This window comes from Oncorhynchus kisutch, linkage group LG27 (genome assembly GCF_002021735.2).
Source record: "Oncorhynchus kisutch isolate 150728-3 linkage group LG27, Okis_V2, whole genome shotgun sequence".
In the NCBI taxonomy this organism is placed as follows: Eukaryota; Metazoa; Chordata; class Actinopteri; order Salmoniformes; family Salmonidae; genus Oncorhynchus; species Oncorhynchus kisutch.
This window is the reverse complement of record NC_034200.2, coordinates 1,553,713-1,577,338: the sequence shown is the minus strand read 5'-3', so window position 1 is coordinate 1,577,338 and position 23,626 is coordinate 1,553,713. Positions and strand designations below refer to the sequence as shown.

Here is a 23,626-nt window from a genome sequence, read left to right as displayed (position 1 = left end):
AAACCTCTACTTTAGTAAAGAAAACAATTATGACAGGTGTGTTTTAATAAAAATGAGTGGTGTCCACACATATATGCAGTTTTTCTGCATTATGAAGAGGGAAAATCCAGATATTCACAAAGTCTGTGACAAATGACAGGTTGTTTCTTCATGAAAAATAGATTTAACATTCAATTAAGCTGCTATATTTTAAATCATTATGTCCAGCCAATGATGCTGCAGCTAGTGTCGTTACCATGGCAATTTCAATGGAGGTACCTAGACCCAAATTAGAAACATCCAAAATCTAAATGTTCAACGAGGAAATGTTTGTATGGAGGAAAAAAAACTGATCATATATGTGGGGTTTGTACAGAGAGTTTTAGTTAAATTACCTATGCTTCCCTTTAAAGCACCTCAAAAGTAAATGTTTTAAAAGTATGAGAACAACCATAATTCATACACATACAGAAGTGTACATACACCATAGCCAAATACATTTAAACTCAGTTTCTCACAATTCCTGACATTTAATCCCAGTATAAATTCCCTGTCTTAGGTCAGTTAGGTTCACCACTTTAAGAATGTGAAATGTCAGAATAATAGTAGAGATAATGATATACTTCAGCTTTTATTTCTTTCATCACATTCCCAGTGGGTCAGAAGTTTACATACACTCAATTAGTATTTGGTAGCATTGCCTTTAAATTGTTGAACAAGGGTCAGATGTTTTGGGTAGCCTTCCACAAGCTTCCCACAATAAGTTGGGTGAATTTTGGCCATTCCTCCTGACAGAGCTGGTGTAACTGAGTCAGGTTTGTAGGCCTTGCTCACGCACACTTTTTCAGTTCTGCCCACAAATGTTCTATAGGATTGAAGTCAGGGCTTTGTGTTGGCCACTCCAATACCTTGACTTTGTTGTCCTTAAGCCATTTTGCCACAACTTTGGAACTATGCTTGGCGTCATTGTCCATTTGGGAGACCCATTTGCGACCAGCTTTAACTTCCTGACTGATGTCGTGAGATGTTGCTTCAATATATCAACATAATTTTCCTTCCTCGTGATACCGTCTATTTGTGAAGTGCACCAGTCCCACCTGACTTTTTATGGCGGTTTTGGAGCAGTGGCATCTTCCTTGCTGAGAGGCCTTTCAGGTTATGTCGATATAGGACTCGTTTTACTGTTGATATAGATACCTTTGTACCGGATTCCTCAAGCATCTTCACAAGGTCCTTTGCTGTTGTTCTGGGATTGATTTGCACCTTTTCGCACCAAAGTACGTTCATCTCTAAGAGACAGAAAGCGTCTCCTTCCTGAGCGATATGGTGGCTGCGTGGTCCCATGGTGTTTATACTTGCGAACTATTGTTTGTACAGATGGAACGTGGTACCTTCAGGCGTTTGGAAATTGCTCCCAAGGATGAACCAGACTTGTGGAGGTCTACAAAAAAATTCTGAGGTCTTTGCTGATTTCTGTTGATTTCCCATGATGTCAAGCAAAGAGGCATTGAGTTTGAAGGTAGGCCTTGAAATACATCCACAGGTACACCTCCAATTGACTCAAATGATTTTAATTAGCCTATCAGAAGCTTTGAAAAGCGAGTTTTAATGATTCCAACCTAAGTGTATGTAAACTTCCGACTTCAACTGTATAAAGGGACCCATTAACATTAATTTCAGATGAAGAAATGCAAATATCAGATGAAAAAAATTGTATATAACATTTTGGAATGAAACAAACCATCAAAACGTTATATATTGTTCTTATACACAGCAACATATACGGTACAGTAATATCTCCATCAAGGGCCGAGTGTCTGCAGGTTGTCAGACCTCCCTTGTACTTTATTGATCGATTCAGGTCATTGATTAGTGAGGAACCTGAGTGTCTAGGTCTTAATTGAAAGGAAATAACAGCATACACTCGGCCCCTTCATGGAAAGAGTTTGACACCCCTGATCTTGATGTTACTATAAAAACATACGGCAATATTATATATATATTGACTCAGAGGGCAAATCAGTTTTTGTATTCAGCACAATTGTTTGAGTGGACTAGAATCCAGAACAGATGTGGCATAGTACCAAGTATAATATTATACAGAAAATTATTGTTATTTAGGGCAAGTGTCAACTGATATATTGGGGTTTAAGAGTTTCAACAGTGAGTGTGAAACACAATCCTTTAAATAGAGGAAGTAAAGCCCGATGTGGCTCTGTGTCTAGAGTGGATACACATGGTGAAGAGGGAGGCTAAAGACAGTTCACCCCAAATCAAACTCTGTCATATGTATTCATACTTCAGACGTTAAACAGAGGCAGTATATTGTGTGGATCCTGCTACAAGCAGTGAGATAAATATATAGGCTTTAATCTCAAATGAAAGGGAAAGATTGGCACTATTTAGATGTATTTAGATTGCTGGTCCAAACACCCTCTGTTTTGATTTACTCACCTTTCGGCAGATCTCCATGTGCTTCTTGAGGCCCGAGATGGTCTTTCTGGTGACAATGGAGCAGGTAGGACAGAGCACCTCCCCCCGCTCTGAGATGGCATGCTGCCACTGGGCCTCTGCTGGAGTACCAGGAGGATATATCAATAAATCAACCAACCAATGTGACCTCCATTTAACCAGGCAAGTCAGTTAAAAACAAATTCTTATTTACAATGACGGCCTACAATCAACCAAAAAATCATCCAATCGATCAATACTTTATATTGTGAAAATGTATCACACAAAGTGGTCTCACGTGTGTACCAGGGAATAATTTGGGAGATGGAATTTGTCTTGTCAAAAAACAAAAATTCACAAGTAGTCCAGAACAGACATATTAGTACCAGAGGTGAGGGGTGGTAGGTCTCTCCTGGAGGCTGGACCAGGGTGCTTCCTCTGGGGCTCCTCGCTGAACAGACCCCCCTCTAATCTCTTCACACGACCAGCCTTCAACTTCTCCTCTACCTTGTTCATACCTGAAACATACAGAGTGTGTGACTGTGTACCAAAGGATGTTGGTGGCACCTTAATCGGTGTGGACGGGCACGTGGTAATGGCTGGAGAAGAATAGGTGGAATGGTATCAACAACATCAAACACATGGTTTCCATAGTTTCAATGTTTCTGATGCCATTCCATTTGCCCCCAGTAGTGTGTATATGAGTGCATATGTGCATGGGTCAGGTTCAGTGAAGTGAAAAAGGTAATCAGATCTCAAGTTCAATAGAAGCTGGGACTGGAGAGATTAAGTTAGGCTGAGCAGTATGACACCAGGAGAATGACAGAGTAATACCCTCTATTTACCAGCTGCATTTCATGGGGGGAAATGAGTGTGGATGTAAAATGATAGAGAGAGGGAGGGAAAGAGAGAGAGGATGATGCTGACTAAGACGAGTACATAAGGAGAAATGCTGATTCATGAACAATAAAAATGAACAAGAGGGAGAGAGTTGAAACGATAGATGAGGATATGAGAAACATATAGAAAGAGAGTCATGTCATGTGCAGTGCTGTGAGTCACTGAGCTTAGAGAAAAGTGGTGTTAAGATAGAAAATGTGTCAGAATGAGAGTATGAGACAGACTCACTGAGTCGTGATATGAATACCTCGACAGTTCAAACACATTAACAGAGAGAGAGGGACAAACAAAGTGGATTGGGGACTCTCAGATGCCTACACTCTTTAAAAAAAGGGTTCCAAAAGGTTGTTGGCTGTCCCCATAGGATAACCATTTTTGTTTCCGGGTAGAACCCTTTTTGGATCCAGGAAGAACTATTTTGGGTTCCATGTAGAACCCAATGTGGAAAGAGTTCTACGTGGAACCAAAAAGGGTTATACCTAGAACCAAAAAGGGTTCTCAAAGGGTTCTCCTGTGGGGACAGTCAAAGAACCCATTTGCGGTTATCAATCGCACCTCTTTATCTCAGAGTGTAGTCAACCAAAATGACCCAGTAGTGGTCTGGTGAGTGAGTTCCCCCTAATTTTACTTCAAGCATGAGTGAGAGAAGCTGTGAGAAGAGATAAGCTGAGGGTCTACCTTTCAGTCCGAACGTCCCCGAGATAGAGGGTTGCTCTCCAGTGAACTTCTTAGGTGTTTTCTGCTTCCGTCCTGGCTCAAGAGGAGAACAGAGAGCAATAAACCGTCACATGGGCCCCCATGTCCACTGAACTTCTAACTTCACCCTCACAATGCAACAAAAACTAGAACCTGACCGATATGGGATTTTTGAGTCAGATAGCGATTTTAGGGAGGCTGACAAGTTTTTTGCTAGGGTCATAATATTTTTATTCAGGTATAAATATTTTTTAATTGTGATTTATCAGGGGGTGCTACTTCCCGCGGATATGCCGGACAGTAACGGCATTCTTTTTGTATCAAGGATAAGTGTTCACTTTGGTGCCAGTCCAGTGTTTGCAGTTAAGTAGCACAGATTGCTAGCTAACTAGGCGAACTACCTTGCTGGCTAGATAGATAGAGCCTTTTAAAAACATTTTTTATTTCACCTTTATTTAACCAGGTAGGCTAGTTGAGAACAAGTTCTCATTTGCAACTGCGACCTGGCCAAGATAAAGCATAGCAGTGTGAGCAGACAACAAAGAGTTACACATGGAGTAAACAATTAACAAGTCAATAACACAGTAGAAACCAAAGGGGGAGTCTATATACAATGTGTGCAAAAGGCATGAGGAGGTAGGCAAATAATTACAATTTTGCAGATTAACACTGGAGTGATGAATGATCAGATGGTCATGTACAGGTGGAGATATTGGTGTGCAAAAGAGCAGAAAAGTAAATAAATAAAAACAGTATGGGGATGAGGTAGGTGAGAAAGGGTGGGCTATTTACCAATAGACTATGTACAGCTGCAGCGATCGGTTAGCTGCTCAGATAGCTGATGTTTGAAGTTGGTGAGGGAGATAAAAGTCTCCAACTTCAGCGATTTTTGCAATTCGCTCCAGTCACAGGCAGCAGAGTACTGGAACGAAAGGCGGCCAAATGAGGTGTTGGCTTTAGGGATGATCAGTGAGATACACCTGCTGGAGCGCGTGCTACGGATGGGTGTTGCCATCGTGACCAGTGAGCTGAGATAAGGCGGAGCTTTACCTAGCATGGACTTGTAGATGACCTGGAGCCAGTGGGTCTGGCGACGAATATGTAGCGAGGGCCAGCCGACTAGAGCATACAAGTCGCAGTGGTGGGTGGTATAAGGTGCTTTAGTGACGAAGCGGATGGCACTGTGATAGATTGCATCCAGTTTGCTGAGTAGAGTGTTGGAAGCCATTTTGTAGATGACATCGCCGAAGTCGAGGATCGGTAGGATAGTCAGTTTTACTAGGGTAAGCTTGGCGGCGTGAGTGAAGGAGGCTTTGTTGCGGAATAGAAAGCAGACTCTTGATTTGATTTTCGATTGGAGATGTTTGATATGAGTCTGGAAGGAGAGTTTGCAGTCTAGCAGGACACCTAGGTACTTATAGCCTAACTACCTTGCTGGCTAGATAGCCAGCTAACGTTAACCTTTTGATGAGTAAGTATTAATAATGGCCCATACAGCGTGAGTTATTTTTGCAGGCGGTACCAGAATTCTATGCTGCTGTTCTAGAATCTGAATGTTGCATTTTTAAGCTATTCTCTACACCCCTCATTGTATCAATACCACACGCAATGTCTACTTCATAAGGCTTTATAAATCTTTCTTCGTATAGTAGTAGTGAGTATCTAAAGTATTATTGATAATTGTAATTATCATCTACAGTTGAAGTTGGAAATTTACATACACCTTAGCCAACTACTTTTAAACTCAGTTTTTCACAATTCCTGACATCTAATCCGAGTAAATATTCCCTGTTTTAGGTCAGTTAGGATCACCACTTTATTTTAAGAATGTGAAATGTCAGAATAATAGAGAGAATTATTTATTTCCGCTTTTATTTCTTTCATCGCATTCCCAGTGGGTCATAAGTTTACATACACTCAATTAGTATTTGGTAGCATTGCCTTTACATTGTTCAACTTGGGTCAAACGTTACGGGTAGCCTTCCACAAGCTTCCCACAATAAGTTGGGTGAATTTTGGCCCATTCCTCCTGACAGAGCTGGGGTCAGGGCTTTGTGTTGGCCACTCCAATACCTTGACATTGTTGTCCTTAAGCCACTTTGCCACAACTTTGGAAGTATACTTGGGGTCATTGTCCATTTGAAAGACCATTTGCGACCAAGCTTTAACTTAACTGATGTCTTGAGATGTTGCTTCAATATATCCACATAATTTTTCTTCCTCATGATGCCGTCTATTTTGTGAAGTGCACCAGTCCCTCCTGCAGCAAAGCACCCCCACACCATGATGCTGCCACCCCATGCTTCACAGTTGGGATGGTGTTCTTTGACTTGCAAGCCTCCCCCTTTTTCCTCCAAACATAATGATGGTCATTATGGACAAACAGTTATATTTTTGTTTCATCAGACCAGAGGACATTTCTCCAAAAAGTACAATCTTTGTCCCCATGTGCAGTTGCAAACCGTAGTCTGGCTATTTTATGGTGGTTCTGCAGCAGTGGCTTCTTCTTGCTGAGCAGCCTTTCAGGTTTTGTCATTTATAGGACTCGTTTATCTGTAGATATAGTTACTTTTGCACCTGTTTCCTCCAATATGTTCACAAGGTCCTTTGCTGTTGTTCTGGGATTGATTTGCACTTTTCGCACCAAAGTACGTTCATATCTAGGAGACAGAAAGCGTCTCCTTCCTGAGCGGTATGATGGCTGCGTGTTCCCATGGTGTTTATACTTGCCTACTATTGTTTGTACAGATGAACGTGGTACCTTCAGGCGTTTGGAAATTGCTCCCAAGGATGAAACAGACTTTGAGGTCTACAATTGTGTTCTGAGGTCTTTGCTGATTTCTGTTTATTTTCCCATGATGTCAAGCAGAGGCACTGAGTTTGATGGTAGGCCTTGAAATACATCCACAGGTACACCTCCAGTTGACTCAACATATTTTAATTAGCCTATCAGAAGCTTCTAAAGCCATGACATCATTTCTGGAATTTTCCAAGCTGTTTAAAGGCACAGTCAATCTACTTTGTGCATGACACAAGTAATTTTTCCAACAATTGTTTACAGACAGATTATTTAACTTATAATTTACTGTATCAACTCTGTGTTGCCCAGCAACAGCCCCAAAACATCATTGCTCTCGAGGAGAACTGCATGGAGGAATGGGCCAAAATACCAGCAACAGTGTGTGAAAACCTTGAAGACTTACAGAAAACGTTTGACCTCTGTCAATGCCAACAAAGGGTATATAACAAAGTATTGAGATAAACTTTTGTTATTGACCAAATACTTATTTTCCACCATAATTTGCAAATAAATTCATTAAAAATCCTACAATGTGATTTTCTGGATTTTCTTTCCTCATTTTGTCTGTCATAGTTGAAGTGTACCTATGATGAAAATTACAGGCCTCTCATCTTTTTAAGTGGGAGAACTTGCACAATTGGTGGCTGACTAAATACTTTTTTGCCCCACTGTATTCTTCATCCCTTTACACTTGTGTGTATAAGGTAGTAGTTTTGGAATTGTTAGGTTAGATTACTCGTTGGTTACTACTGCATTGTTGGAACTAGAAGCACAAGCATTTCGCTACATTCGCATTAACATCTGCTAACCATGTGTTTGTGACAAATAACATTGGATTGTTTGTTGTTGTTGATTTTTCATGTACCGGTATGTTAACTACCTACCTAACGTTAGTAATTATATATCAAACTTGCCAGTATATTCACTATAGGCTATCTAAGTACCCAACGTTTATCGACTTGATAATTCCCATCATTCTTAGCTTAGCTAAATGGTATACTCGTTGTACGTTCTCAGTGGCCATTTGGGCACTTTCGTAAATTCGCTCTGGCTATCTACTCCGATTTCAGAGCGTTCTAGGCTGAGTGTACCGCACAGAATAATGAATTTACCAGCACTCAACACCTGTTGAATATGACCTATGTCAGTAAATGTCGGCAAAAACACGTAATTAAATTGTTTCCAGCAGCACAGTCACCAACGCTCTGGTTAACACGAAAACTGCCTAACCTGCTCTGCTAGGGTGAGTAAAATGGTCAGTGGTCTCATTTGTGTCTGGAAGTATCTAGCAAGCTAGCCAACACTAGATTGGGTTGCAGTTGTAAGGCCAGAACGTTCAAATCAACCCTACTCCTCAGCCCGAACGTATAGTGTGCGCTTCGAGAGTGAAACGGTCTGAATTTAAAAACTGACAAAGCTCTGAATTACGGCTGGGTGTTTTACCGTATTTTATGATATACCGGTATTGATGCAGGGACCGGTTTGGGTTTTTACTTGACCTTTTATATTTGAATGTTTGGTTTATTAACGGTGTGTGTAATGTCCATTTTTATAGTTTACTTCACTACTTGAGTCATCTCTCTCCGCTCTCTCTCTCTATGCCGCTTTCCACACAGACTTAGTCCCACCCCCTGTCACTCAAGAAGCGCATTTGACGTTACTCAACCAGGAGACACTTGCATTCAGTCTGCATGGGCAATGCAGCACATGCAACAATGTTGATGACAACAATGATGTTTCCACGTTGCTTCTTAATATAAATCCACTAGCGTTCTGTAATGACACTAGTAGTTTGTGTTTCTCACATCAGCAAACAGCTATTTTATCTTTTCTTAGCAAGTTGCCATAAATCTTGTGATACGCTAATTGTTAGCCGATAATGCTAATAAATAGCTAGCTAGCTAATAAATGTACTGAGTAAGAGCAAAATTAGTTAGCTAATACAGCCTGATAATACCAGTGATGGTGTAGACCTAAATCAGCATGTTGTTTGTGCAACAGTATATTCTAAATCAAAGAGGAATATGCAAAGCAAGACTATGTTAGCTACATGAAGTAGCTAAGAGAAAACACACAACGTAGCCAAAGCTTATAGGGTCTACTAGGAAACACATATCAACACTTTAGTTCCTACCCTGTCACAATAACTTCTCCCTGGCATTTCGTTGTCATGTCAAACAACACTGTATTTAAAGTTCCCACTATTATATTCTAAATATTGAAGTAGAATAGTTATACTATTTCCATGATTCCAACAGTTTTGCTCAAATTAGCAAGTCAAATCGCAATTGCAACATTTTGTTAAAAGTCCTAGATTATTTGCCCACATCGTCCAGCCCTACGTGGCAGTGTGGACGTTCTCAATTGAGCAGTGGTGTAAAGTACTTAAGTAAAAATACTTTCAAGTACTACTTCAGTCATTTTTTTGTTACCTACACTTTACTATTTTTATTGTTGACAACTTTCATTTTTATTTCACCACATTTCTAAAGAAAATACTGTACTTTTTACTCCATGCATGTTCCCTGACAACTAAAAGTACTCATTACATTTTGAATGCTTAGCAGGAAAGGAAAACGGTCCAATTCACGCACTTGTCAAGAGAACATCTACTGCCTCTGATCTGGAGGACTCACTAAACACAAATATTTATTTCGTGAATTATGTCTGCGTGTTGGAGTATGCTCCTGGCTATCTGTAAAAAAAAAAAAAAAGAAATGGTGCCATCTGGTTTGCTTAATATAAGGAATTTGAAATTATTTATACTTCTACTTTTGATACTTAAGTATATTTTATGATTTACTTTTGATACGTAAGTATATTTAAAACCAAATACTTTTACACAAGTAGTATTTTACTGGGTAACTTTTACTTGTCATTTTCTATTAAGGTATCTTTACTTTTAATCAAGTATGACAAGTGGGTACTGTTTCCACCTCTGCAATTGAGTGCATGAAATGCAGACATTATAAAAGTGCTGAAATTTGTTTTGGATGAAGTTGAATTGAACAGTATAAAGCAATCAGAATGGCGAAATCACTTAGAGTGTATGTGTTGCCACCCTAGGATCACTCACTACTCACGAAGCACCCTAGGATCACTCACTACTCATAAAGCACCCTAGGATCACTCACTACTCATAAAGCACCCTAGGATCACTCACTACTCATAAAGCACCCTAGGATCACTCACTACTCATAAAGCACCCTAGGATCACTCACTACTCATAAAGCACCCTAGGATCACTCACTACTCATAAAGCACCCTAGGATCACTCACTACTCATGAAGCACCCTAGGATCACTCACTACTCATAAAGCACCCTAGGATCACTCACTACTCATAATGCACCCTAGGATCACTCACTACTCATAAAGCACCCTAGGATCACTCACTACTCATAAAGCACCCTAGGATCACTCACTACTCATAAAGCACCCTAGGATCACTCACTACTCATAAAGCACCCTAGGATCACTCACTACTCATAAAGCACCCTAAGATCACTCACTACTCATAAAGCACCCTAGGATCACTCACTACTCATAAAGCACCCTAGGATCACTCACTACTCATAAAGCACCCTAGGATCACTCACTACTCATAAAGCACCCTAGGATCACTCACTACTCATAAAGCACCCTAGGATCACTCACTACTCATAAAGCACCCTAAGATCACTCACTACTCAAAGCACCCTAGGATCACTCACTACTCATAAAGCACACTAAGATCACTCACTACTCATAAAGCACCCTAGGATCACTCACTACTCATAAAGCACCCTAGGATCACTCAATACTCATAAAGCACCCTAAGATCACTCACTACTCATAAAGCACCCTAAGATCACTCACTACTCAAAGCACCCTAGGATCACTCACTACTCATAAAGCACCCTAGGATCACTCACTAATCACAACTTTTTTTATACTGTGATATAATGTTTTGACCATATCGCCCAGCCCTACTCTTATCTTATCTTATGAGCTCAGCCACTACATATTTAATTTAAGAACACACCCAAAGTCGAAAAATATCTAACTAGTAATTTGTTGTGCTAACTACAGTGCCTTGCGAAAGTATTCGGCCCCCTTGAACTTTGCGACCTTTTGCCACATTTCAGGCTTCAAACATAAAGATATAAAACTGTATTTTTTTGTGAAGAATTAACAACAAGTGGGACACAATCATGAAGTGGAACGACATTTATTGGATATTTCAAACTTTTTTAACAAAACAAAAACTGAAAAATTGGGCATGCAAAATTATTCAGCCCCCTTAAGTTAATACTTTGTAGCGCCACCTTTTGCTGCGATTACAGCTGTAAGTCGCTTGGGGTATGTCTCTATCAGTTTTGCACATCGAGAGACTGACATTTTTTCCCATTCCTCCTTGCAAAACAGCTCGAGCTCAGTGAGGTTGGATGGAGAGCATTTGTGAACAGCAGTTTTCAGTTCTTTCCACAGATTCTCGATTGGATTCAGGTCTGGACTTTGACTTGGCCATTCTAACACCTGGATATGTTTATTTTTGAACCATTCCATTGTAGATTTTGCTTTATGTTTTGGATCATTGTCTTGTTGGAAGACAAATCTCCGTCCCAGTCTCAGGTTTTTTGCAGACTCCATCAGGTTTTCTTCCAGAATGGTCCTGTATTTGGCTCCATCCATCTTGCCATCAATTTTAACCATCTTCCCTGTCCCTGCTGAAGAAAAGCAGGCCCAAACCATGATGCTGCCACCACCATGTTTGACAGTGGGGATGGTAGGTTCAGGGTGATGAGCTGTGTTGCTTTTACGCCAAACATAACGTTTTGCATTGTTGCCAAAAAGTTCAATTTTGGTTTCATCTGACCAGAGCACCTTCTTCCACACGTTTGGTGTGTCTCCCAGGTGGCTTGTGGCAAACTTTAAAGAAATGGCTTTCTTCTTGCCACTCTTCCATAAAGGCCAGATTTGTGCAATATACGACTGATTGTTGTCCTATGTACAGAGTCTCCCACCTCAGCTGTAGATCTCGGCAGTTCATCCAGAGTGATCATGGGCCTCTTGGCTGCATCTCTGATCAGTCTTCTCCTTGTATGAGCTGAAAGTTTAGAGGGACGGCCAGGTCTTGGTAGATTTGCAGTGGTCTGATACTCCTTCCATTTCAATATTATCGCTTGCACAGTGCTCCTTGGGATGTTTAAAGCTTGGGAAATCTTTTTGTATCCAAATCCGGCTTTAAACTTCTTCACAACAGTATCTCGGACCTGCCTGGTGTGTTCCTTGTTCTTCATGATGCTCTCTGCGCTTTTAACGGACCTCTGAGACTATCACAGTGCAGGTGCATTTATACGGAGACTTGATTACACACAGCTGGATTGTATTTATCATCATTAGTCATTTAGGTCAACATTGGATCATTCAGAGATCCTCACTGAACTTCTGGAGAGTTTGCTGCACTGAAAGTAAAGGGGCTGAATAATTGCACGCCCAATTTTTCAGTTTTTGATTTGTTAAAAAAGTTTGAAATATCCAATAAATGTCCTTCCACTTCATGATTGTGTCCCACTTGTTGTTGATTCTTCAAAAAATGAAATGTGGCAAAAGGTCGCAAAGTTCAAGGGGGCCGAATACTTTCGCAAGGCACTGTAGCTAGAAAGAGGTTGCATAGCAACAGCATTAACTTCTGGTAGAGAAGGCAAAGAGCAATTACGTTCAACTGAAAGTTTGGTTACACTACAATTAGGGTGTGGAAATGTTATACCCCTTAGATATTAATTTAGAATCTTCCAATCCTCTTATGCTGTAGCCTACTCCCGACCGTTACGTTGTACAGCGCCATATTTTCCATTACATCCATCCATTCTCGGAATAGAAACACCATAATATTAATCATATTAATTCAGCCAAATTTATTAAAATCAATCCCATATACTATGTTATTACAAAAAAGGATTAAAATTCTCTGCTAATGCCAATATGGAAGTCTACCAAATGCTTCTCAAAGATGCCCTCTGGTGGTCAAACTAGCAATAACTCGCATCAACAGAAAAAATGGCTGACAAATAAATAACGTGCCAAAGAAATGTTGCATCAGCCCGCAAGCCGTGCTGCAGTATGATGCAACTTTTAAAGGAGGAACCACTGTATGTTCTTGCAGATTAGGCTGAAGGTTGTTGGCTAGGGAAAATATGATTTGATTGAAATAATCTAATCATATTTTTCCTAGCCAACAACCATTTGGCCAAATGATAAAACATCATTGTGAGAATGCATTACAAATCAAGGAATAACAAAAGTTGATTACATCATTTTCTTTTAGTTTAATTTCAGAAATGGAGCCCAGGGGTTCAATTTGTATTCATTTTATAAACTTCTTCTGTTTGCCCCCCAAAGTAATATTTCCCTTATCATAACCCTCCACGATACCTTCCCCCATTTCCACCCCCCATGCACCTGAAAACCCTACACCCTCACAAACCCCACTAAAATAGTTTCAACCATTTCTGTCAACCCTGTTCAGCTTTCACACTAGAGTTAGGCTAGGCAGTAGACTTGTATTCAGCTGATGATCTGTGAGGTGATACCATTTTTATTTCCTTTGTGATTGGTCAAAAACTGTAAACAACTTGTCAAGTCATGTGCTCCAGTTCTTGTAGACACTGTAACAAGCACATTTGTAATATGCTGAAAAGTGACCAAGCAAAGTTGATATTTTCTGGGCAATGTGCACAGCCATCTTTGACTTTGTTTATTTGCGTCTTATGCCATTTCTATATATAATATCTGTGGAATAAAGACTGATATTTCTGTTGAAGGCTAATATTGGCTGATAAGATCGGTCGGGCTCTAACAAGTCAGGTCGCAATTGTAAATGAGAACTTGTTCTCAACTTGCCTACCTGGTTAAATAAAGGTGTTCTCAACTTGCCTACCTGGTTAAATAAAGGTGTTCTCAACTTGCCTACCTGGTTAAATAAAGGTGAAATAAATAAATAAAACAAAAAGATCCTAATCGTCAACATATTTTAATCTTACTGTGCCTTGTCCTCTCATGGTCTTCATTGGGGTATGGTAGACTGCTCTCCTCATCTTCGCTCTCGCTGCCCCCCGGGGTGTTGGGGGAGGTATCAGCCTGCTGCTGAGGGGGCTGGGGGTGTGGGTGCTGTTTCCTCTCTCCCCTCTGGGGGGCACACTCCCCGTTCTGGGAGGGACTAGAAACCTCCTGGGTCTTTTTGACTTTGAAGAACACAGGCAACAGTGGAGTGTTCTCCATAGGCCTGGACAGAGAAGACACAATGGTACAATCTAATCAGTATGTAGATGTATGTCTTTGTTAAAGGAATTTTTATCAATGACTAATTATGTATACATTTCAATGGACTGACTAGTCCAAATGCTATTATGTACTGTACATATATGAATTTTCTCTCTTGCTCCCATTCCCAATTGTATATAATATAGTCAGGAGTTTAGTAACAATGACGGTCTGTTCCTTTGTACAAATGAATGAACTATCTCCAGATGGCAGGGACGGACTATCTCCAGACTGTCTAGAATGCTGATTTACAGTGACTGACCTTGGCTTTAGGAGAGGAGGGAAGGCTCAAGAACTATAGGGCCTCTACCCGTGTCATGAAGAGATAGAACATTTAGGATACGCTGACGTCATTTTCAGTTTATAACCTGTGGTAAAATGTGTATGGAGGAGTACTCTCTTGAATTAAACGCTGTTACCTGACTTTTAAGGCCTCGATCTATTTGATGCATAAATAATAAAATGTACAACTTATTATGAAATAGGGAGAGTGCCAATTTGCTTTTGGCTACAAAACATATAGGAATTTAGAATTCCTCTAACAGTCTTGCGGTGAAAATGTCACCTTTTCTTGGCGGTCCCCTTCACGGGGGTCATGTGTAGTTTGGGCTCAGCCTTGGTCTCGATGGGGTGGTTCCACAGCTTGTGCTTTTGGAGACTGACCTTAGTGGCAAACACCGCCTTACAGTCCGGACAGCCATGACTCAACCTCTCTGCTAGGGTCACCTGAGAAACATAGGAAGAAAGAGGGAGGAGGTCAAATAGAGAAAGATATTGACACATCTAAAGTACAAAATCTAATTCAACAGGTGTTATAAATAAATATATCGGAGATGGTGGGGGACAGATGGAAAAGACGGAGGGGTGAGGAGGGACGATGTGGGCGAGGAGAGAGATGATGTGGTGTCTTACCCCCTGGCAGCGTTGGTAGTGGTATTTGAGACCGTAGATGCTGGGGAACTCTAACCAGCAGCCTGAGCCAGGACACGTTACCCTGGACCTCTTCTTAAACTCCTCCTTCCACTGGACCATCATGTTAGCCTGCAGAGAGGGAGATAGATGATATACACATGCCTTTCACACACTCCTACATAGGAAGTAGGAATTGGAAGGGATAGTAGATACTTACAGGGATACTCCTGAGCTTCTGCTCTTCAGGATGCCCCTTCTTTCCCTCCCCTCTTTCACTACAGGGTGTACCTGAGAGAGACATAACAGGGTTTAGTCAGATAACTATTTACTGTATCATTGGTTCAATTCACAACCCACACAGCTCCCTCCTTTCACAGGCATAGAAGATAACACCCCCCTCAGAAAAATGTATGTTTTTGTACCAATTACTGTAGAACAAAGCATAGATGGAAAACACTTGATAGTAGTGACTGGTGGAAAATCGATCCAGTTGCACTCCATGTTCAGAATTTTGGGGTCACTTGTTTCAGAAAGAAAAACACAATTTCTGGTCCATTAAAATAACTCAGTTGTGCACTGGGACCTCCCACTCCTCTTTATATTCTGGTTAGAGCCATATTTTTTTTAAATGCCTTCCTAACCATCTTAAATAAACATGCCCCATTCAAGAAATTTAGAACCAGGAACAGATATAGCCCTTGGTTCTCCCCAGACCTGACTGCGCTTAACCAACACAAAAACATCCTATGGCGTTCTGCATTAGCATCGAACAGCCCCCGTGATATGCAGCTGTTCAGGGAAGCTAGAAACCATTATACACAGGCAGTTAGAAAAGCCAAGGCTAGCTTTTTCAAGCAGAAATTTGCTTCCTGCAACACTAACTCAAAAAAGTTCTGGGACACTGTAAAGTGGAGAATAAGAACACCTCCTCCCAGCTGCCCACTGAACTGAAGATAGGAAACACTGTCACCACTGATAAATCCACCATAATTGAGAATTTCAATAAGCATTTTTCTACGGGTGGCCATGCTTTCCACCTGGCTACTCCTACCCCGGACAACAGCACTGCACCCCCAACAGCAACTCGCCCAAGCCTTCCCCATTTCTCCTTCTCCCAAATCCATTCAGCTGATGTTCTGAAAGAGCTGCAAAATCTGGACCCCTACAAATCAGCCGGGCTAGACAATCTGGACCCTTTCCTTCTAAAATTATCTGCCGAAATTGTTGCCACCCCTATTACTAGCCTGTTCAACCTCTCTTTCGTGTCGTCTGAGATTCCCAAAGATTGGAAAGCAGCTGCGGTCATCCCCCTCTTCAAAGGGGGGGACACTCTTGACCCAAACTGCTACAGACCTATATCTATCCTACCGTGCCTTTCTAAGGTCTTCGAAAGCCAAGTCAACAAACAGATTACCGACCATTTCGAATCTCACCATACCTTCTCTGCTATGCAATCTGGTTTCAGAGCTGGTCATGGGTGCACCTCAGCCACGCTCAAGGTCCTAAACGATATCTTAACCGCCATCGATAAGAAACATTACTGTGCAGCCGTATTCATTGATCTGGCCAAGGCTTTCGACTCTGTCAATCACCACATCCTCATCGGCAGACTCGACAGCCTTGGTTTCTCAAATGATTGCCTCGCCTGGTTCACCAACTACTTCTCTGATAGAGTTCAGTGTGTCAAATCGGAGGGTCTGCTGTCCGGACCTCTGGCAGTCTCTATGGGGGTGCCACAGGGTTCAATTCTTGGACCGACTCTCTTCCCTGCATACATCAATGATGTCGCTCTTGCTGCTGGTAAGTCTCTGATCCACCTCTACGCAGACGACACCATTATGTATACTTCTGGCCATTCTTTTGACACTGTGTTTACAACCCTCCAGGCAAGCTTCAATGCCATACAACTCTCCTTCCGTGGCCTCCAATTGCTCTTAAATACAAGTAAAACTAAATGCATGCTCTTCAACTGATCGCTACCTGCACCTACCCGCCTGTCCAACATTTCTACTCTGGACGGCTCTGACTTAGAATACGTGGACAACTACAAATACTTAGGTGTCTGGTTAGACTGTAAACTCTCCTTCCAGACCCATATCAAACATCTCCAATCCAAAGTTAAATCTAGAATTGGCTTCCTATTTCGCAACAAAGCATCCTTCACTCATGCTGCCAAACATACCCTTGTAAAACTGACCATCCTACCAACCCTCGACTTTGGCGATGTCATTTACAAAATAGCCTCCAATACCCTACTCAACAAATTGGATGCAGTCTATCACAGTGCAATCCGTTTTATCACCAAAGCCCCATATACTACCCACCATTGCGACCTGTACGCTCTCGTTGGCTGGCCCTCGCTTCATACTCGTCGCCAAACCCACTGGCTCCATGTCATCTACAAGACCCTGCTAGGTAAAGTCCCCCCTTATCTCAGCTCGCTGGTCACCATAGCATCTCCCACCTGTAGCATACGCTCCAGCAGGTATATCTCTCTAGTCACCCCCATAGCCAATTCTTTCTTTGGCCGCCTCTCCTTCCAGTTCTCTGCTGCCAATGACTGGAACGAACTACAAAAATCTCTGAAACTGGAAACACTTATCTCCCTCACTAGCTTTAAGCACCAACTGTCAGAGCAGCTCACAGATTACTGCACCTGTACATAGCCCACCTATAATTTAGCCCAAACAACTACCTCTTTCCCAACTGTATTTCATTTTTATTTATTTATTTATTTTGCTCCTTTGCACCCCATTATTTTTATTTCTACTTTGCACATTCTTCCATTGCAAAACTACCATTCCAGTGTTTTACTTGCTATATTGTATTTACTTTGCCACCATGGCCTTTTTTGCCTTTACCTCCCTTCTCACCTCATTTGCTCACATCGTATATAGACTTGTTTATACTGTATTATTGACTGTATGTTTGTTTTTACTCCGTGTGTAACTCTGTTTTCGTTGTATGTGTTGAACTGCTTTGCTTTATCTTGGCCAGGTCGCAATTGTAAATGAGAACTTGTTCTCAACTTGCCTACCTGGTTAAATAAAGGTGAAAAATAAATAAATTAAAAATAAATAATAAATGGTTGCAGGGATTAAAAATAGCAACACAACATGGCAGCAGCACAACATGGTACAAACATTATTGGGCACAGACAACAGCACAAAGGGCAAGAAGGTAGACAACACAATACATCACACGAAGCAGCCACAACTGTCAGTAAGAGTGTCCATGATTGAGTCTTTAAATGAAGAGAATGAGATGAAACAGGGTTAGAGGATTCCAGTTGAACTGATTTGAGTTCATGTGATTATTATTTACACTGAAACACCATTTGACAGCACAGGGATTTTCCTCTCAGTAAACACAAGGGGGATAAACATGTCATCTTTGATTGGGTACTGATGGTAATGATGCAGAAAAACTGATGATATTCTTTGTGCAAAAACATTTGCCCATTAGCTCTCTCAACTATTGCTGTCTAATACTGTTTGCACACACAGACACTCTCTCACTAATATGCTACATACACACCCATTCACGCACAGGCACTCTCTCACTAATATGCTACATACACACTCATTCATGCACACCCACCTCACATTAACAGTGGAAACGGTGTGTGTTGCAGCAGGAGAGGTGATTCATTCAAACGGTGCAGCTCTTGAGCTGGGAGGAAATTGAGCATTTTAATTGCTGTCTTGGAAAATAAAGGCCTCTTAAAAAAAATGCTATAATTAATGAATTTCATTATTGGGTAAGATATGTTCCTGTTGCTATGGGAATAAGAGCCACCTCTCTTAGCTACTACCTACCACCATTTCCTGATGAAACCCCCCTCACACACACACACACACACACACACTGACAGAGCTAAAACACACACACACTGACATACAAACACACTCATACACACACTCACCATCTTCGTCAAAACACAATGCCTACTTTCTCTTTGAATCTCCCTCCCCAACATGAGACTGGCACACACACACACACACACACCAAACACACACACACACCAGACACCCACCACCCTCCCAGCTGTCTAAGGCTGCAGCTGCACATTGTTCAACCTCTCTGGAGAGAGAAGAGAGGATAGAAGAAGTGATTAGAAAAGAAAAGGTATGAACAGAGAGGAGGAGGGGAGATGAGAAGAGAGGATAGAAGAAGTGAGGAGAAAAGAAAAGGGAGGATAGAAGAAGTGATTAGAAAATAAAAGGGAAGGTATGAACAGAGAGGAGGAGGGAAGATGAGAGAAGAGAGGATAGAAGAAGTGAGGAGAAAAGAAAAGGGAAGGTATGAACAGAGAGAGGAGGGGAGATGAGAGAAGAGAGGATAGAAGAAGGGAGGAGAAAAGAAAAGGGAAGGTATGAACAGAGAGAGGAGGGGAGATGAGAAGAGAGGATAGAAGAAGGGAGGAGAAAAGAAAAGGGAAGGTATGAACAGAGAGGAGGAGGGGAGATGAGAAGAGAGGATAGAAGAAGTGAGGAGAAAACAAAAGGGAAGGTATGAACAGAGAGGAGGAGGGGAGATGAGAGAAGACAACATTGGAGTGGAGAAAAAAAGGAGTCAGGCCGCAGGAGTATTGCCAGCTGCCTTATGAACTCAATTAACCCATGTGTCCCTAGTTACGCCGCCTGCTACCACTTTTCCTGAGTACACACACGCATCCACACGCATCCACACACACAACAGTTTGATTTGACTTGTTAACGGTGCAATAAATAGTTCAAAACGCAGCGACTAGGAAATACACAAACACACCACAGCAACACTGCTATAGCAGAAAGCAACCATTTGTTTCCCCTTTGACACATAGGAGCCTTTGTCTGTCTGGACTCAGAAGTTTGTAAACAGACACTCAGACCGTTTAGAACAAATGCTCACTCCCAAGCCCAGCAAAGAACATATCTGCGACCAATGCATGTACATACAGTACGGTACATTATAATCATATGTGGATCTGCTGTTTCACACAGTACAGTCAGTCATTCTAGCCTCATAGTGACGAGGCTGTGTGGAACAGCTGGGCCTAACAGTTGTCTTCTCACTCTCTCTCCAGCTGGACACCAATTCTTCACACCTTTTCCTTCTATACACTTCCTCTTTCTTTCTCTTCTAGCAATCCTCCTCTCACTAGAGATGTTTCCATCAACTCCTCCAGTAAATGTTCCTGGTCGTCAACATTTAGAAAGCCAGCATGGACAGAATGCAATAAATGACAAGTATATGCCATATTCTAATAATTCTCATGTATGGCCACGTTCCACGGTGACACTTACGCTCCTGTAGACCAGAAAAACCAGGCAAAGCAATTCAGCCATTATTGAAAGTCAGGACAATCCTTGTGCTACAAAGAAACAGGTTTGTTATAGTTGAACATTTTCATTTAGCAGTGGGCACTTAGAATGACCTGTGGAGCGGAGCTTTGTAGTTCTGGGATGACCTTCACAATTATCTGTCATCATTTATTCTAAAAACACAGTTTATCATCACCATTTGTCGCAATAAAGAAAGTTGGACAAAAGAAAAATCCACCCGTCCAATGGATAAAAATGTGATCTTTAGAAAACGTCTCCTATATCTGCCGTTTCCATTACACATGTTGCTAGGATTCTTTTTACGACATCGCTTGGGTCATGGAAACCTGCCTAGTCTCTTGATCCTCTCTTTCCCCATCTCCTTCCTTTTCCCTCTGAAATATTATAATAATCCTCTCTGTCTGTCTGTCTCCCACCTCTTCCCCGTCTCTCTCGTCTCTCCCCCTCTTTTATCTCTCTCTCTCTCCTTTTTTCTCTATGACATCTGTCGCTCCCTGGCCTGTTTTCAGATAGTAGGAACACACTAACATTACAGCTGCTCAGACAGTCACTTCAGGTAGCCCAGAAACATTCACTTTTCCACTTTCCCTCTCTGGCTGAAGGCCCTCTTTCACACACACACACACACACACACACACACACACACACACACACACACACACACGTTACTTCTCCATTCGATAGCACAAAGTTCATTACAAAGCATTCTATTTGAGCCAAGAATCCACAAATACCCCCACAACTGAGCTTGGCTATCTTGTTACCAAAGAGGATATGTCACACTAAAAACAGCAGAATCAACAGAAAACCCAATACTCAATGATTTCTGCTGTGTAATTGTGCATTCTGAATTGGCTCTTAGGATATTGATTCTAGAGCATACTATTCCAATGACAGACTGTCTGGTATGCCTCACATCATTCTACAGTTATGAAAGATAGAAAAGGTTTATCTAAGTTCTGTTGATTCTATCAGCCTACAGTGTTTTGTGGATGCCACTTAGGAGCTGTTGAAGCAAAAGAAACCCCACATTGCTCTGAGAGATGAATTCTAGACAGTTTACCAAGTAGGTCTACTACATTATTAGGATCAAGAAAAAAATGTCTTTAACTGCTGTTCAGGTTATTATTCATTACATACATTAGGATCAAGACTAAATGGCTTTAACTAGCTGCTGTTCAGGTGATTATTCATTACATACATTAGGATCAAGACTAAATGGCTTTAACTAGCTGCTGTTCAGGTTATTATTCATTACATACATTAGGATCAAGACTAAAAGGCTTTAACTAGCTGCTGTTCAGGTGATTATTCATTACATACATTAGGATCAAGACTAAATGGCTTTAACTAGCTGCTGTTCAGGTTATTATTCATTACATACATTAGGATCAAGACTAAATGGCTTTAACTAGCTGCTGTTCAGGTTATTATTCATTACATACATTAGGATCAAGACTAAATTGCTTTAACTAGCTGCTGTTCAGGTTATTATTCATTCATTACATACATTAGGATCAAGACTAAATGGCTTTAACTAGCTGTTGTTCAGGTGATTATTCATTACATACATACATAAGGATCAAGACTAAATGGCTTTAACTAGCTGTTGTTCAGGTTATTATTCATTACATACATTAGGATCAAGACTAAAAGGCTTTAACTAGCTGTTGTTCAGGTTATTATTCATTACATACATACATTAGGATCAAGACTAAATGGCTTTAACTAGCTGTTGTTCAGGTGATTATTCATTACATACATTAGGATCAAGACTAAAAGGCTTTAACTAGCTGTTGTTCAGGTGATTATTCATTACATACATTAGGATCAAGACTAAAAGGCTTTAACTAGCTGTTGTTCAGGTGATTATTCATTACATACATTAGGATCAAGACTAAATGGCTTTAACTAGCTGTTGTTCAGGTGATTATTCATTACATACATTAGGATCAAGACTAAAAGGCTTTAACTAGCTGTTGTTCAGGTGATTATTCATTACATACATTAGGATCAAGACTACATGGCTTTAACTAGCTGCTGTTCAGGTTATTATTCAAATCAAATCAAATTTCATTTGTCACATACACATGGTTAGCAGATGTTAATGCGAGTGTAGCGAAATGCTTGTGCTTCTAGTTCCGACAATGCAGTAATAACGAACAAGTAATCTAACTAACAATTCCAAAAAAACTACTGTCTTATACACAGTGTAAGGGGATAAGGAATATGTACATAAGGATATATGAATGAGTGATGGTACAAAGCAGCATAGGCAAGATACAGTAGATGATATCGAGTACAGTATATACATATGAGATGAGTATGTAAACAAAGTGGCATAGTTAAAGTGGCTAGTGATACATGTATTACATAAGGATGCAGTCGATGATATAGAGTACAGTATATACATATGCATATGAGATTAATAATGTAGGGTAAGTAACATTATATAAGGTAGCATTGTTTAAAGTGGCTAGTGATATATTTACATAATTTCCCATCAATTCCCATTATTAAAGTGGCTAGAGTTGAGTCAGTGTCATTGACAGTGTGTTGGCAGCAGCCACTCAATGTTAGTGGTGGCTGTTTAACAGTCTGATGGCCTTGAGATAGAAGCTGTTTTTCAGTCTCTCGGTCCCAGCTTTGATGCACCTGTACTGACCTCGCCTTCTGGATGACAGCGGGGTGAACAGGCAGTGGCTCGGGTGGTTGATGTCCTTGATGATCTTTATGGCCTTCCTGTAGCATCGGGTGGTGTAGGTGTCCTGGAGGGCAGGTAGTTTGCCCCCGGTGATGCGTTGTGCAGACCTCACTACCCTCTGGATAGCCTTACGGTTGAGGGCGGTGCAGTTGCCATACCAGGCGGTGATACACCCCGCCAGGATGCTCTCGATTGTGCATCTGTAGAAGTTTGTGAGTGCTTTTGGTGACAAGCCGAATTTCTTCAGCCTCCTGAGGTTGAAGAGGCGCTGCTGCGCCTTCTTCACGATGCTGTCTGTGTGAGTGGACCAATTCAGTTTGTCTGTGATGTGTATGCCAAGGAACTTAAAACTTGCTACCCTCTCCACTACTGTTCCATCGATGTGGATAGGGGGGTGTTCCCTCTGCTGTTTCCTGAAGTCTACAATCATCTCCTTAGTTTTGTTGACGTTGAGTGTGAGGTTATTTTCCTGACACCACACTCCGAGGGCCCTCACCTCCTCCCTGTAGGCAGTCTCGTCATTGTTGGTAATCAAGCCTACCACTGTTGTGTC

General features: G+C 41.2%; 1 protein-coding gene across 4 annotated transcripts in view; it reads right to left on the bottom strand.

Annotated features, from left to right (window-relative positions):
- LOC109879591 (zinc finger protein 512B-like) overlaps window positions 1–23,626 on the bottom strand; it is a 112,816-nt gene that overhangs the window by 36,913 nt on the left and 52,277 nt on the right. For all 4 annotated transcript variants that reach the window (XM_031806614.1, XM_031806612.1, XM_031806615.1 and 1 more), the window contains 7 exons: window positions 15,260–15,330; window positions 15,043–15,171; window positions 14,696–14,856; window positions 13,851–14,092; window positions 4,009–4,080; window positions 2,817–2,948; window positions 2,434–2,552 (listed from right to left, as the gene is read on the bottom strand). In XM_031806614.1, the coding sequence (XP_031662474.1) occupies window positions 2,434–2,552; window positions 2,817–2,948; window positions 4,009–4,080; window positions 13,851–14,092; window positions 14,696–14,856; window positions 15,043–15,171; window positions 15,260–15,330 (926 nt within the window). The remainder of the gene's footprint in view (window positions 1–2,433; window positions 2,553–2,816; window positions 2,949–4,008; window positions 4,081–13,850; window positions 14,093–14,695; window positions 14,857–15,042; window positions 15,172–15,259; window positions 15,331–23,626) is intronic.